Source organism: Urocitellus parryii, chromosome 5, assembly GCF_045843805.1.
Source record: "Urocitellus parryii isolate mUroPar1 chromosome 5, mUroPar1.hap1, whole genome shotgun sequence".
In the NCBI taxonomy this organism is placed as follows: domain Eukaryota; kingdom Metazoa; phylum Chordata; class Mammalia; order Rodentia; family Sciuridae; genus Urocitellus; species Urocitellus parryii.
This window is the reverse complement of record NC_135535.1, coordinates 119,952,691-119,967,212: the sequence shown is the minus strand read 5'-3', so window position 1 is coordinate 119,967,212 and position 14,522 is coordinate 119,952,691. Positions and strand designations below refer to the sequence as shown.

The 14,522-nt window shown below is 38.5% G+C and overlaps 1 protein-coding gene across 9 annotated transcripts in view; it reads right to left on the bottom strand.

The window, feature by feature from the left end:
• The window catches only part of Bcl2l13 (BCL2 like 13), a 78,740-nt gene that overhangs the window by 1,073 nt on the left and 63,145 nt on the right, over nucleotides 1-14,522 (bottom strand). For 7 of the 9 annotated variants that reach the window (XM_077798225.1, XM_077798224.1, XM_026413858.2 and 4 more), the window contains one exon: nucleotides 570-5,169. The exons of 1 other annotated variant lie outside the window; for it this stretch is intronic. In XM_077798225.1, coding sequence (XP_077654351.1) covers nucleotides 4,387-5,169 — 783 coding nt within the window. In that variant the 3' untranslated portion in view covers nucleotides 570-4,386. Of the gene's footprint in view, nucleotides 1-569; nucleotides 5,170-14,522 lie in introns of those variants that run through there. One more of the 9 variants, XM_077798228.1, reaches the window with a different exon arrangement.

The following is a 14,522-nucleotide window of genomic DNA, read 5'->3' as shown; positions in this document are numbered from 1 at the left end:
ATTAGAAGTGCTGAACATTACCTTATCTTTCTCAAACAGCAAGAACTTGGAAAAAGCACTAAACATGGTGTCAAGATTAAGTCAAATTGTAGCCTTGTCTCTTATATACTACAAGACTTCAAGAAAATTACAAAATTGTGGTTAGATTTCTTTTCTTCAGTCTGTAGAAGCACAGACATAGGAATAGGCATTAGGCCTGTGATAGTGTGTGAAGGTAGGCGAGGCCCAGGAATAAGCTCTGGTGTGTTGCCAAGGTGCAGCTAATATTTGCAAAAATATTTGCAAAAAACACACAGAGGTTTTTTTTTTTTTTCCTTAAGAAGAGGACATTCTAATATGGGAAACACATCTCCTAAACACACAGATCTCCCAGATGACAGCAGGGAGATCTCTATTCTGGCATAGAGCATTTTGTTGGAAAGGAGATTCATTCATAGGCTGAAAGTTGATTCTATTACTGATCAGAGGGCCTCTGGCCCGCTTGCCAAATATGATCACCACATCAAGTTCTATGAAAGAGATGTCTGTGTGAAAAGACAAGAGAAAGGAAAAAGAAGGGATACAATGTCTCACCTATAAAAACTTTTATTTCTACAAAAGAGCTCTTAAAATGAGAAAAATCAAATGTCTACACATCACACCTTCAGGGAAAAAAGGCAAGGAGCATGCATTGCTTTTATATTATTGGAAGGAATTAGCACAAAGGCTAAGAAAATTAGTGGCAGTTGCAGTTCAAAAATACATCTCCAGGTTCACTGTTTACCTCCCCTTTCCACCCCACACAACAAACCCAGGTAGTGGCTGTATTTGATAGGAGATGGGACAGGAACACAAGCAAGAAGAGTCAAGGATACCTTTAGGTGGGGAATGCATGGACAGTGGCATTTCTTTATCTAGAATACTCTCTAGAGGGCAGTAATGATCACTAAAGTCCTCCTAAGGCACATGGTAGGTACTGATTATTATGGGCCCAAAATTAGCACATTAATACAGAGGATGAGTTGGCATTTTTTAACACTGACATTTTTCTCAGGAAACCTTCACTGGTTTTTTTTTTTTTTGCCAAGTAATCAGAAATCATTACATTCAATAGATCAATTAAGAAGAGTTCTATACTGAGCATGTGGGTTTCATTTCCTGCAAGTACTGAAAGAAAAAAAAAAAAAAAGAGTTCTATAGAGGACTGGGGACATAGTACAGTGAAAGAGCACTCGTCCAACATGCTCAAGGATCCGGGTTCCATCTCCAACACTGGGGGGACTAGAAATGTTCTACATAAACTAACAAAATTTTCCTCTGTAGTTCACAAAGAACAAAGGATGACAAACAGGGTGATATTCAGTTCTACATTTGCATCCCCTAAAGAAGTTGGGTGTATTCTGGATCATTCTTTTAGCTTAGACTTGGATGTCATGTGTATCAGGGGACAAGAAGGAATAGGTTGATACTACCAGACCACCCTCCCCAAAAGAGGTAGAGGAATTTGAGATATATATATATATATATATATATATATATATATATATGTGTGTGTGTGTGTGTGTGTGTGTGTGTGTGTGTGTGTATGTGTATACACACACACAATTCAAATGTAATAGCAAAAACTAAGGGCTGTAGCAAGAAGAATCCCTCATTATAGTTACTTCTTCCCACTGCCAGAGGCAGAGGTTCAGAAAGTAAGGAAAGAAAAGAGACAGTGACACATTCTACTACTTAGCAACTAACAAAGGGTATTTACCCAGAAAATACACTTGGCCAAATTACTTTAGGTTAATGTTCAACAGCTGGGCAAAAAAGGCAGCAAGTAGCCAGTTCAATATCACACTTCTTCCTTATTCTTGCCTTTGCAGAGCGCGGACCCAAATGTCCTAACCCATACATTGTCTCTTGGCAGCTCAGAAATGAACCTGGATCCTGCCAGTGCATAACCAGAGCAGCCTATGGGTATGAGAGTGCACAGAAGAATGCACATTTTAGTATGAAAAGAAAACAGAAATCAAGGTCCTAACTCACTGGTCTCTCTGATCTAAACCTATGCCACCATAAGTACAGCAATTAGAGCCAGGTGCAGGGTCACTCGCTTGTAATCCCAGCTACTTGTGAGGCTGAGGCAGAAGGATTACAAGTTTGAGGCCATCCTAGGCAGCTTGGTGAGACCCTCTTTTAAAGTACCATAAAATTTAAAACAAGGCGGGGCTTGGGTGTAGCTTGGTGGTAGAGCCCTGGTTGAGCATGCTCAAGGCCCTAGGTTCAATCCACAATAATGCAAATGTAAAATAAAATGAAATAATAAAATAAAGTGAAAAAGCAATTGTAATACAGAATAATCCCATGCAAGTGTCAGAACCTACAGATAAAAATAGGTCTTTACTTCATCAACCTTATTTCACTCCCTCACCTCCAGCTATGTTAATTAAGGTGAACAAAATCCTTAAGAAACACTACTCTTCAGATGGGACGCTGAAAATCAGAACATAAAGAAACAGTGCATGGGCTGGGGGCAGGGGAAAGCTCAGTGGCAGAGTGCAGGCCAAGCATGCTCAGTTTCCTGGGTTTGATCCCTAGCATTACAAAAACAAAAACAAAACAAAAAAGATATGATGCATGATGACACTGTTAAGTCACACAAACACGCTTGGATCTTTTGTTTAATAGAAACTTTAAAAAAAAAAAAAACTTTATTTATGTGGTGCTGAGGATGAAACCCAGTGCCTCACATGTGCTAGGCAAGCCCTCTACCACTGAGCCACAACCTTAGCTCCATTGGATCTCTTCTTGACCGACTTCTAAAAATATTTAAGAAGATCTTATTTCAAAAAGAAAGCCCATTTAAAACATCAGGTCTTAGTAATCATGGTAGATAAAGTATTTTTATTATCAATTTCACGATCTAAAAAGTAATCTGTTACATTGACTAAGATAGATCTGAGATGACTTCTTACCAGCATGTATGCCCTGCAGAGTGATACTGTGGCCCTCAGGCATGAAAGAACACAGTTCCACCCCTCCTCTAGGGACAGGATCAGCCTGAAAATGATGCTGATTCTCAACTGGCATAAATTGCTTTGGGTCCTTCTGGTTTCTTTCCCTGACATTTGAGCTGTGAGGACTTTAGCAGAGCCTCTGCTCTTGATCTCTGAAGGACAATCTAGAATCTCAACTGTAGCCTCAGTCTTGAAAGTCAAGCTTCCTTTTCCAACTTTTTATTTCAGTGATATTTAGTATTAGGTAATAAAAAGATATTTATCATTTTATTTCAATGATAGTATGTTTACTAGGAGATATGACTCAATTGGTTCTGTAAGCCCAAGGGTGATGATCTTCACCATGTCACAGAGACCCATAGTGGAGCTGGATAAGACTGAGACCAGATACTGGGGAAAATATACTAACCCAAGGGCAGACAGCATCTGATGAGAGGTGCTACTGGCAAGTCACCATAGGGAAACAGGGTGATCCCTGGCTAAATGACTATCCTCCAGTAGCCAGTTACCAGCACTGCATTCCCAAATTAGGGGACCCAAGGTCTCTATAATGTTTTCTTCTAAGTGTTTTTTCAAAGGTTCTTAAAGGCAGCATTGCTGCAAGAAGAAGCTATAGGAAGCTTCAGGGGTTTGTCAGAGGTGGCCAGGGCACCAGAGGAGCCCTTGCTCTCAGGATCAGGATGAAAAGGAGTATGGGGAAAAGAAGGAGCAGTGTGGTACCTGAGAGGTTGTGGGATGAGGGGAGAGCACCCTCATATTAAAAGATGAAATTGTGTGTTGGGTGGTGGGAGCCTAAAAGGAACAGCTGTAGAATACAGGATGGCCACTGGGAAAGATGAAACTCCAAGGAGATGAATGGGTGACAAGCCCACAGCTAAGACCTCTGCACTAGAAATTTCTACCCCAGAGTTTTCTAAATAAAGCCTCTCCCTCTAAAGCAGTAGTCCTCAATGGGGGATGATTTTGCCCATAGGGAACATTTGGCAATGTCAGAGACATTCTGGGTTGTCCTCACTGGGAATAGGGTGCTCCTGACATCTGGTGGGTGGGGGCTGGGATGTTGCGGACCATCCTACCATGCACAGGATGGCCCCTACAACAAGGAATTCTTGAAATGTCCACAGCGCCAAGGCAGAGAAACCCTGTTCTAGAGGGAATACTTTACTCTTATAAGAATCTGAATCTAGAATGAGCCAAGGCCCTTTGGAACTGACAATTAGACCAAGGTGAATATCCTCTGACCAGCCCTAACAGATGGATCCCATTGCTGCCTTGTTGAATGGACACCTTCAATCTTCCCAGAGTGTTCCACAAATGTCCCATTGGCAGTTGCCAGTTCATATTCCAGCAAGGACAAATCAACTTTAGATCCCCTTGTCTTCTTTCTCTTCTGAAGCAGCAGCTACTTCTTTCTCAGAGCCAGTGCAACCCCAACTGCCACTGCCAGGATGGCGACAACAGCAGCCCCTCCAAATAGCAGCATAGACTTGCCCTCAGAAGAGAGTAGGGCCTTTCCTTCTGCAGCAGGGGATGATTCCTCACTAAAACTCCTCTTCCTTATAGGGATCTCCTTGTCACTTGGCAGTGCAGAGGGCACCCCCTCCTCCACTTCACTAGGTTCCATGGCTGCTGCTCTCACCTCTTCTTCATCAAGCTCTACAAACAGTGATGGAGCAGGGCTGGCTTTCTTAATTGCAATCATTTCTGCATCATGTTCCCTCATCTCCAGCAAAGAAGTGGCAGTAATGTGTGGAAGCCAGGGAGCAGGGGCTCCAGGGAATGCCTCTTGCAACTCCCTGGCTGGCAAGGCAGTCCCAGCTGCTGCTTCCACACCCTCAGGTATCTCTTCTTTCTCCACATGCACAATGTCAGAGTTAGAAGAGTTGTTCTCACTCTTTTCTCCAGCTCCATTGCTATCTAAGCTTTTGACTTCTTCAGGATCCATTGCAATCTGCTGCCAGGACTCGGGCCCTAGGGACACTGGTAGGCTCTCTGTGTGCCAACTCTGGCTAGCTGACAGTGAGACAGGTAGGCTCTCTGACTGCCAAGAAGTTGTCACAGTTGGAGACTCTGGGGGACTGACTTGTCCGGAGTTGTCACTAGGCAGGATATAAATGTCATTGCTATCTTCTGCAATGACACCAGGGTATTCTTCCTCCTCAGACTCAAGACTAAAGACAGTGCCCTAGAAAAGAAGAGTCAACATAAAGAATGGTCAATATTGTAAAAATAGGTCAAACTGGGAAACAAATTTTCTCCTAAATGAAGTTCCAGGAATAAACATGTTGTTTAGATCCGTGTGTTTTCTGGATTGAATGCATTTATTTGTAGGCCAATATACAGCAAGAGTTTTTGACAATCCTTGGACCAGCTGCCTTGAAACTAACATATCAAAAGTTCATGTAGAGCTGGGATTGTGGCTCAGTGGTAGAGTGCTTGCCTAGCACATGTGAAGCACTGAGTTCATCCTCAGCACCACACACAAAATAAATAAAAATAAAATTATGGGTTGGGATTGTGGCTCAGCGGTAAAGCGCTTGTCTAGCACATGCAAGGCCCTGGGTTCGATCCTCAGCACCACATAAAAATAAATAAATAAATAAAGGTATTGTTTCCAACCACTTCCAAACAAAAAAATGTTAAAAAAATTAAAATTATTATGTCATCTACAACTAAAGAAAAAAAAGCTCATGTATATTCAGTATAATTCACCCATATATGATGCAATAATTAGTGCTATATAGCAGAGGAAACAAAAGCATGACCTTGTACTCAGGGGATTTATCAATTAGTAGATATGAAAATAATGCTATGCCATATTCAAAGTGCCAGTTAAGAGTTCAGATAGGAAAATGAGTTCTTTTAGTGGAGGTGAGAGATTGTGGGGATGACAGCTTCAAGGAGAAACTCAGCTGTTTTACTGGACTCTGGAGCAGGGGAAGGTTTTGACAGTAAAAGCCAAGCTGAAGATACAATACTAACAAAGACACAGACCCGTGAAAAAAGTAGAAAACAAGTAGCCGAGTTTAATTAGTGCATGAATTACAGGAAAAATAGAAAAGCTCAGTTAGAACATGACCACAGAGAAACCTGAATGATAGCTAAGAACCAGGGTCATTGAGCAATAAGCAATGGTAGGGCAACTGAAGTCTTTGAGATACAAAAGTAGAATCAGAGCTCTGATTTAAAAGTTACTCTAGGGTTCTGGGGTGTTAATCAGTGTTTATCAGCACTTGCCTAGAATGTGCAAGGCCTGGGGTTCCATCCCCAGTGCACAATTCACAAAAACAAAGATTTTAAAACTCAAAAAACTAAAAAAAAAAAAAGACCCTATAAAAACTCATACTGTCTTTAGCTGGGCACAGGCTGGGTGTTGTGAGCTAGCTATGCCAGTTTCAGGGAGTTCCTCTTTTTATGGGTCTTAGGCGAAGCTGATAAGCTCCTATATCTGGTGTTTCTGATGTGATTTGGGATGTCTGTATGTCCAGATACTCCATGACTGAATTTGATTAATATGTATAAATTATTTATCAATTTGTGCCTAAGGTTGTACTGGGCAGATGTGGTTGTTTACTTGCACAAACAAGGTATAGAGACATTCTGTCTTGGCACTTGTAATCAAAATGGAGTTCGTCTACTTTACAAAATGGAGTCAGTCATGTTTAGGTACAGTCTGAGGACTGCTATTCTATACATTATGGAGCAACTCTGAGCAGGGCACAGCCTGTTCTCCATACTGACTCAAGAGGATCACTTGAGCCCAGGAGTTCAGGGCTGACCTGGCAACACAGTGAGACCCCATATTCATAAGAGAGACTTGCTGAGGCTGGAGGATCCAAGTTGGAGGCTAGTCTTGGTACTTTAGTGAGATTCTGTCTCAAAATAAAAAACAAAAAAGGGCTAGTAGTATAGCATAGTAGGGCACCTCTGGGTTCAATCCCCAGTATCACACACATATGAAAAAAAAGCAAAAACAATTTGAAACAATAATTCCCTGTTTTTGTTTTTTTTTTAAGTACTTAGGACCAAAAAGAGAGACTTTTGCATCTACAATCATATGGGATTTCACTTCTTTCAACTCTTGCTCTATTTATATTATATTGATAATATAAAACCACCTAACATTTCTGGGACTATCATCAATAATGAATGTTAACAAACAGCCCTTCACAACCAAATGCAGCAGACAAAAGACTGATAAAGATCTTAGTTCTATTGATAAATGAACTAAATTTTCCACTTCTAATAAGTCCCTCTTACACCCCATCAATATCTCAGAACAGAAAAGATGATGCTAAGGTGCCATCTGGCCATTAGATAAGGGCTCAGTTGAATTTTATAAAATAAGTACTGCTATATTAAAATCTATTTCTAATTATCTGACTCCTTCAGTTAAAAACAAAAGGGCAAAGTCATACAATATTTAGAATACATTATTCCTTCTGGAACCCATTAATATTTTCCTAAGAAAGCAAATATTAAAATTTAAAAGGCCACAGCATACTAGTATTAGAAGAGCATGAGTGGGGATAAGGCCAATCTTTCCTCTCTATTCCTACCACAAATTTGTCTTCATCATATTCTAGGTTCCACAAAAGAGGGAAGCCTTATATTGATGAGTTTATTCATTGTCCCCTACAAGTGCTGTACTAAATTCCTAAACCGTCACCTAATTTGTGTAGACAATGGGATTTTTACCATTTTGAGGGAGCAGAAAGTGTTTTGCAAATATGAAATAATGTATAAGACATCTCCCTATGTATAAGACTCCATTCATATAAATACCATTGAAGCCTATCAAGGAACTCTAGTTTAAGATCTGTGATCTGGCTCCAACAGGGTCTGGCTTAAAGGCCATCACATCTGGACCACTGTACCCAATCTTTATTTCTCCTCAACTCCTAGATAGCTGAGTCTAGGCCACACAGAGTATTATAATAATACATTTCGTACCATATTAGATTATTAGATCTCTTAAATTACAGTTGCTCCTTAACCTACAACAGGGTTACATCTTTTTTTTTAAAGAATTTTTTAATATTTATTTTTTAGTTTTCGGCGGACACAACATCTTTATTTGTATGTGGTGCTGAGGATCGAACCCAGCGCCTCACGCATGCCAGGCGAGCGCGCTACAGCTTGAGCCACATCTCCAGATAAACTGGAGATTCCAGATTATAGATAAACTCTATAATCTTAAAATATCTTAAGTTGAAAGTGCATTTAACCTACTGAACAACTTAGCTTAGCCTCATCTACCTTAAACATGCTCAGAACACATGCATTAGCTTACAGCTGGGCAAAACTGTCTAACACAAAGCCTATTTTATAATAAAATGCTGAATATCTCATAACTAATTTACTGAATACTGCTCTGAAAGCCAAAACAGAATAGCTATATGTAGGGCTAGGGTTGTAGATCAGTGGTAGAGCACTTGTCTAGCATGGGTAAGGCACTGGGTTTGATCCTCAGCACCACATGAAAACAAATACATAAAATAAAAGTTAAATTCTTTTTTTTTTTTTTTTACATTTTGTGTTTTTCAACTTTTTTTTCTTTTTTAAATGTTTTTTTTTAAAGAGAGAGTGAGAGAGAATTTTTAATATTTATTTTTTAGTTCTCGGCGGACACAACATCTTTGTTGGTATGTGGTGCTGAGGATCGAACCCGGGTCGCACGCATGCCAGGCGAGTGCGCTACTGCTTGAGCCACATCCCCAGCCCCAAAAGTTAAATTCTTAAGAAAATAAAAAAGAATGGCTGTATATATATTTGCACTCACATGTGCATCATAATGTCAAAGAATCACAAGTCAAACCATCATAATTCAGGGGCCATTTATAGATCATAAGTACTTAAGGGGAGAAAACATGCTTCCCTTAATTGTGCCCATCTGAATCCTCATCACCTCAGTATTTTACCTGTTACTCTTAGCTTCAAAACATATAGTAAAGAGTATGCATCTACTCCACTCTCCTCGTGTGCTTATAGGATTCCATACTTTTTTATTGTATCAATTATAATTATATATTATACAAAGTTAGTACTACATTAATATAATAATTAACATTATTAATATAATAATTAACTTGGATAAGGTGGTTCAGTTCTTGGCTGTGGGGTCTTTTTCTTTTTTTAAAAAGAGAGAGAGAGAATATTTTAATATTTATTTTTTTAGTTTTTGGTGGACACAACATCTTTGTATGTGGTGCTGAGGATCGAACCCGGGCCACACACATGCCAGGCGAGCACGCTACTGCTTGAGCCACATCCCCATCCCTGTGGGGTCTTTTTCACTGAGATAGCTGGAACCCTTTTCTGTATTACTGCTGCCTTGGAATCACCATCCCTTATGGATAGAACACTCAGTGTGTAAGATAACATGCCATCACCAGCTGTTTTAGATCTGCATGTCTCTCTGAAGAGGAAATACATCTGTTTCCAACTTCTACTATAAACAGAAAAGAAAGATTTTCAATGGAGATCTGAACAGAACTGAACTCATAACCAACGCTCAGTTTAGGGTATCTCTTAACTGGCTTCAACACAGAAGACTCAGAATATAACAAACACTTTCCATGTCCTAGCAGAGGTCTCTTGATACTCTGAGTCATGGCCCCTTCCAGCTACCTAAGCTGGATCCCCAAACTCATCTTCCTAATCTCTGCTGCTTTTCAACAAAGATCCTTTACTTCTTTCTTTAAAGAAGCCCTTCCTGAGGATGCCTACTACACTGCACAATTATTTTTCTTTTTATTCTCAACAATGATTAGAAATATCTATACTTTACCACAGCTTTCCTGGTATTTGTTTAGTCTGAACAACTAATTACTGACTCCTTTATGTTTGACCATTAAATGTTTATATAATGAGCATTCCAATAAATTCACAGTTGACTGCTATGTGAAGATACAAGTTTAAGATTATTGTATAATCTCCTTCAAGGACTTTGTAATCTAGTTGGTGAGATTATATGGCTGCAGGCCCTCAAACTTTGCTGCCTAATTTGAAACACTTGTGGAACTTTTAAGAATTCCTATGCTAAAGCTACGACCCCAAACAACTAAATGGTAATCTTTAATAAAGGTAGGACCTGGGTATCAAATTTTGCTACAAGTTATATAGCACAACTCTGTTGTAATAAAATGACCTTCTTTATGGCACCCAAAGCCAAGAGAGATTCTAGAACACAGGCCAGGGACTGGGAGGGTGATTGAAACTTCTCACTGATTGCAAAGGTAATCACTTCATTCATTGAATACTTACAGCCACATCTGTGATATCGTAAGCTTTGCTGATTCTTGGTAAATCACTAATAATGAAGGATGGCAATAAGCAAGATGGATGAAAACATCTGCTACTGTTTACTCAGGAAACCAGTTCTGTAATTTTCTTAAAAGACTGGAGAATCAACATTGAGGACAATCGTAACAAATGTCCTGTGAAGTTATGTTTATTCCTTTTTGTCAGCACACAATTCTAATTAGGTAGACCCTCAACACCTATGATGAAGGGCTTTCTCTGTGTTAGATAACTTATACTCAAAGGTTTATCTATTTATCCAACCCTCTCTTCAAGGAGTGCCATTTGGAGAGGGTCAAAAGAAAGGTGCTTGAGCAGAATGATTTTACAAGAAGGAAGAAAAAGGCAAGAAAAAGTAGTAAGAGTATAAAATAGCACCAAGTTCCTATTTATTCCTTGTTAACTATAATACAATTATTTTCTCTGTCAAAATTCCTAAATAAGGAATTAATAATATGGGTTAGCAGGTGTGTAATCCTCTATTCTCAATTATCTGCAACTGAGCTAAAAGGAAACGTAATGAGGTGTTGCTTAATATTAAAATTCTTTTTGGGCTGGGGATGTGGCTCAAGTGGTAGCGCGCTCGCCTGGCATGCGTGCGGCCCGGGTTCGATCCTCAGCACCACATACCAACAAAGATGTTGTGGCCGCCGAGAACTAGAAAATAAATATTAAAAAAAAAAATTTCTCACTCTCTCTCCTCTCTCATTCTCTCTTTCTTTCTTTCATATTGAAAAATCTAGATAATTAAAAACTGGGTAGACTTTTTGTTAAGTGAAAAATAGAAAGTTACCAAAAAACCAAATGCCAAATGTTTTCTCTGACAAAAGGAGGCTGATTCATAGTGGGGTAAGGAGGGGGAGCATGGAAGGAATAGAAGAACTCTAGACAGGGCAGAGGGATAGGAGGGGAAGGGAGGGGGCAGGGGGTTAGAAAGGATGGTGGAATGTGATGGACGTTATTATCCAAAATACATGTATGAAGACACAAATTGGTGTGAATATACTTTGTATACAACCAGAGATATGAAAAATTGTGCTCTATATGTGAAATAAGAATTGTAATGCATTCCACTGTCATATATAAATAAAAAAATAAAAAAAGAAAGTTAATAATTACCATTTTTGGAGTTATATTAAATAGTGAGTTAAAACAGTGTGTTCTTGTTAGTTTTTCGTGCGCATTTAAAATATTGCACAAAAAAATCCTCAAAAAGCGTTCTTAATCATTTGTTTTTTGGAAACAAAGTAATTTTTCATAATTTTTATTCTTAGTCTTAGAATCACACCTGTTCTCACTCTTTGCTCACTGTTCTACAAGTCTTGTAATCTGCTTTTGTGCCTTTTCAAAAGATATAGTCTTACATAGCTCTTCCAACAGAAAGACATTCAAGGGTCAAAGTGCTAATAGGAGCTCTCAACAAGTTTCTTACCTGCACTTTTAAAAATTAAAGCTGATTTTAAAAGAAAAAAACAAGTAAAACAAACAAAAAAGGAGACATAACAAAAAAGGTCAGATTTTAAATTCTCAGAAAGGAGAGTTTTAAGTCAGGACAAAAGAAATCAAACTTTCAAAAGCTCCGTAATTTAGAAATAAGGGAAAAGTGAATAAGCCCACATGTAACTTACTGTAAAAAGTCATTTCCCCATATTATTATTTTTTTGTGGTATGGGGGATCAAATCCAGGTTCCTGTGCATGTTCAGCATGCATTTTACCATGAGCTATATGTACACACCCTTATTATTTTAACAGCTTACAGCTAACAAAAGATTTAAGTGTACGGTGTGCTCCACAGCTAGAGGGCCTTTCTCATTTAAGACATTACAGCAACAAGTGCATCCAATTATGACTTTAGTATAATCTACTGCTTAAATGCCAATTCAGATTAAATAGCTTTATTCCTTATTGTCATAGCTTCCCTACCTTACAACTTATCTCTGTATTTAGGACATGTGACATTTTAATTCACCAAATATTCTGTGCTTTTGTACAGTCTTGAAGAAAGAACACATGACCACTGAAATGCTTATAAAAATAACCACCCTTCTCCTTAACAATTACTGTCATTACCAAAGAGGCTTTCACTAACAGAGCTATTTGGGTTAACACATTATATTTTAAGTAGAATAAAAACATCTAATAATTCCAACAATCTCAACTGCTTCTAAAACAAAATATTTGTATTGTTGAGAGTATTCATCTTTTTTAGTGTTATTTATATGAAAAATGCAAAGGAGTATCTTTAAAGGATTCAGAAATATAAAACTAGCTGTGATATGGCATGAGACAGTTTAAATGTATATAAAGAATCAGAACTGCTCTTTCCCTTTTTCAATAAATGAAACCTGGAGTTCCTTGGCTTGCTAGAATTGGATGTTAGTAACAACAGATAACCTTATATAACTCTTGTTATCTTTGTTCTAAAGAGTTTGCTTAAATTAATCTACTTAAACCTCACAATGCTATGAGAAGGGAGTTTCATTATTTCCTTAAACTGAAGCTGCTGCAGAGGAGACATAATTCTCCCCAAACCATAAGTGCAATCTCAGGACTGGGTAATATGCCCCAGGGTCTATCCTTTCACCCACTGGGCTATCCTGTCTCTTGGGCTGAAGTCCCTGGATCCCCATTCTGCCACTTTTCCCACTGTATCTCAGCATCTCTAGAATTTATGGCTAGAAGCAGACAGAAGAGGTAATTCTTATTTTCTTCAAGCAAACACATGAAGATTTGTGCATGAAATTCTTCAATTAAAATGGGAAACAGAGAAGAAAGAGATAAGGAGAAAAAGGGAATATTTTAAAATAAGTTTAAAATAAAACAAAATATGATTTGGTTTGATGATAGGAGCTAAGCAAAAATCAATCAAAGAACAATTTCAAAATCTGCAGCAGCTGCTTCCTGATGTTTATATTGATCATACTTTATTGTTTCACTCCTTTTTGTTCACATTGATTACAAATTATTCTGCCACCTCAGGAATATTTTAACTTCTGAGTCATAGCTGCTGATAAGCTGCTATAAGAATTTCACTGTTCCATTGGAGGATACTCTGGCAGAATTCCCAAGCCCAGCCATATTGGTAATTTCATCTAGGGACTCACTTCCCCTATGATATACCAACAAACCTTCATCATCATTTCTTACACTTTACATAAATCTCTCCTTCAAGTATTCATCTATAAAATGGGGACAGATAAAATTCAAACAGAACACCAAAAACTAAATGCCTCTTTGATCACTATTAACCTACAATAAAAAAAATGAAGCTAGGCATGCTGGTGTACACCTATAATCCTAGCAGCTAGGGAGGCTGAGGCAGGAGGATTGCAAGTTCAAAGCCAGCCTCAGCAACGGTGAGGCACTAAGCAACTCAGTGAGACCCTGTCTCTAAATAAAATACAAAATAGGGTAGGGGATGTGGCTCAGAGGTCGAGTGCCCCTGAGTTCGATCCCCAGTACCAAATAAAGAAAACGAAAATATAAAAGAAATTTCAGAGTAGCTTTCCACCCAACATGATGACTAAGAGCCATAAAAATACATTTCAGAACACAACACAGTAAAAACACCTGCACAAAAAAACAGATTCATAAAACACAACTTACCCTCATTAACCTAAACTGATCTGAGTTTTGACCCACCTAATTTTTAGATTACTTTCTATAAGTCACCTCCCACTGTATAAAAACTGTTCTAACAAATCATTAATCTAAAAGTTTCCAAGAGTCTGTATCCTAGAATAAAACAATAACACCATCTTTTGAAGGTTTACTATTCTTAAAACAGAAATCAGAAGTTTTGAGTCAGGAACAAGAGACAAAAGACTAATTTTGTTTAAAATGCTATGACAGACTCTGGATGACATTTCACCAATAATCTTTTATGTAAAACTAAATTTTTCATGGTGTTTAGTACATGACATTGGAAAAAATAAAAAGCCTTACCACAGTGGACTTGAACTGTTCTGTTCAGGAGACAGACTTACTTCTAGCGTAGCAAGAAAATCCCAGGAAATGAGAGTGAGAAAGAGGAGGGAGGGAATGAGATGAGTCAGAGTCATAGCTTGCCAACTACTCTGTGCCCTAACAGGGCTGCAGGGCAAATAAAAATCAGAATCAAGGAAAATTTCAATCAGACTTAAACAGACAGAGGAAAACACACACTCTTGGGCTTGGATTGTGGCTCAGTGGTAGAGTGCTTCCCTAGCCTGTGTGAAGCACTGGGTTTAATTCTC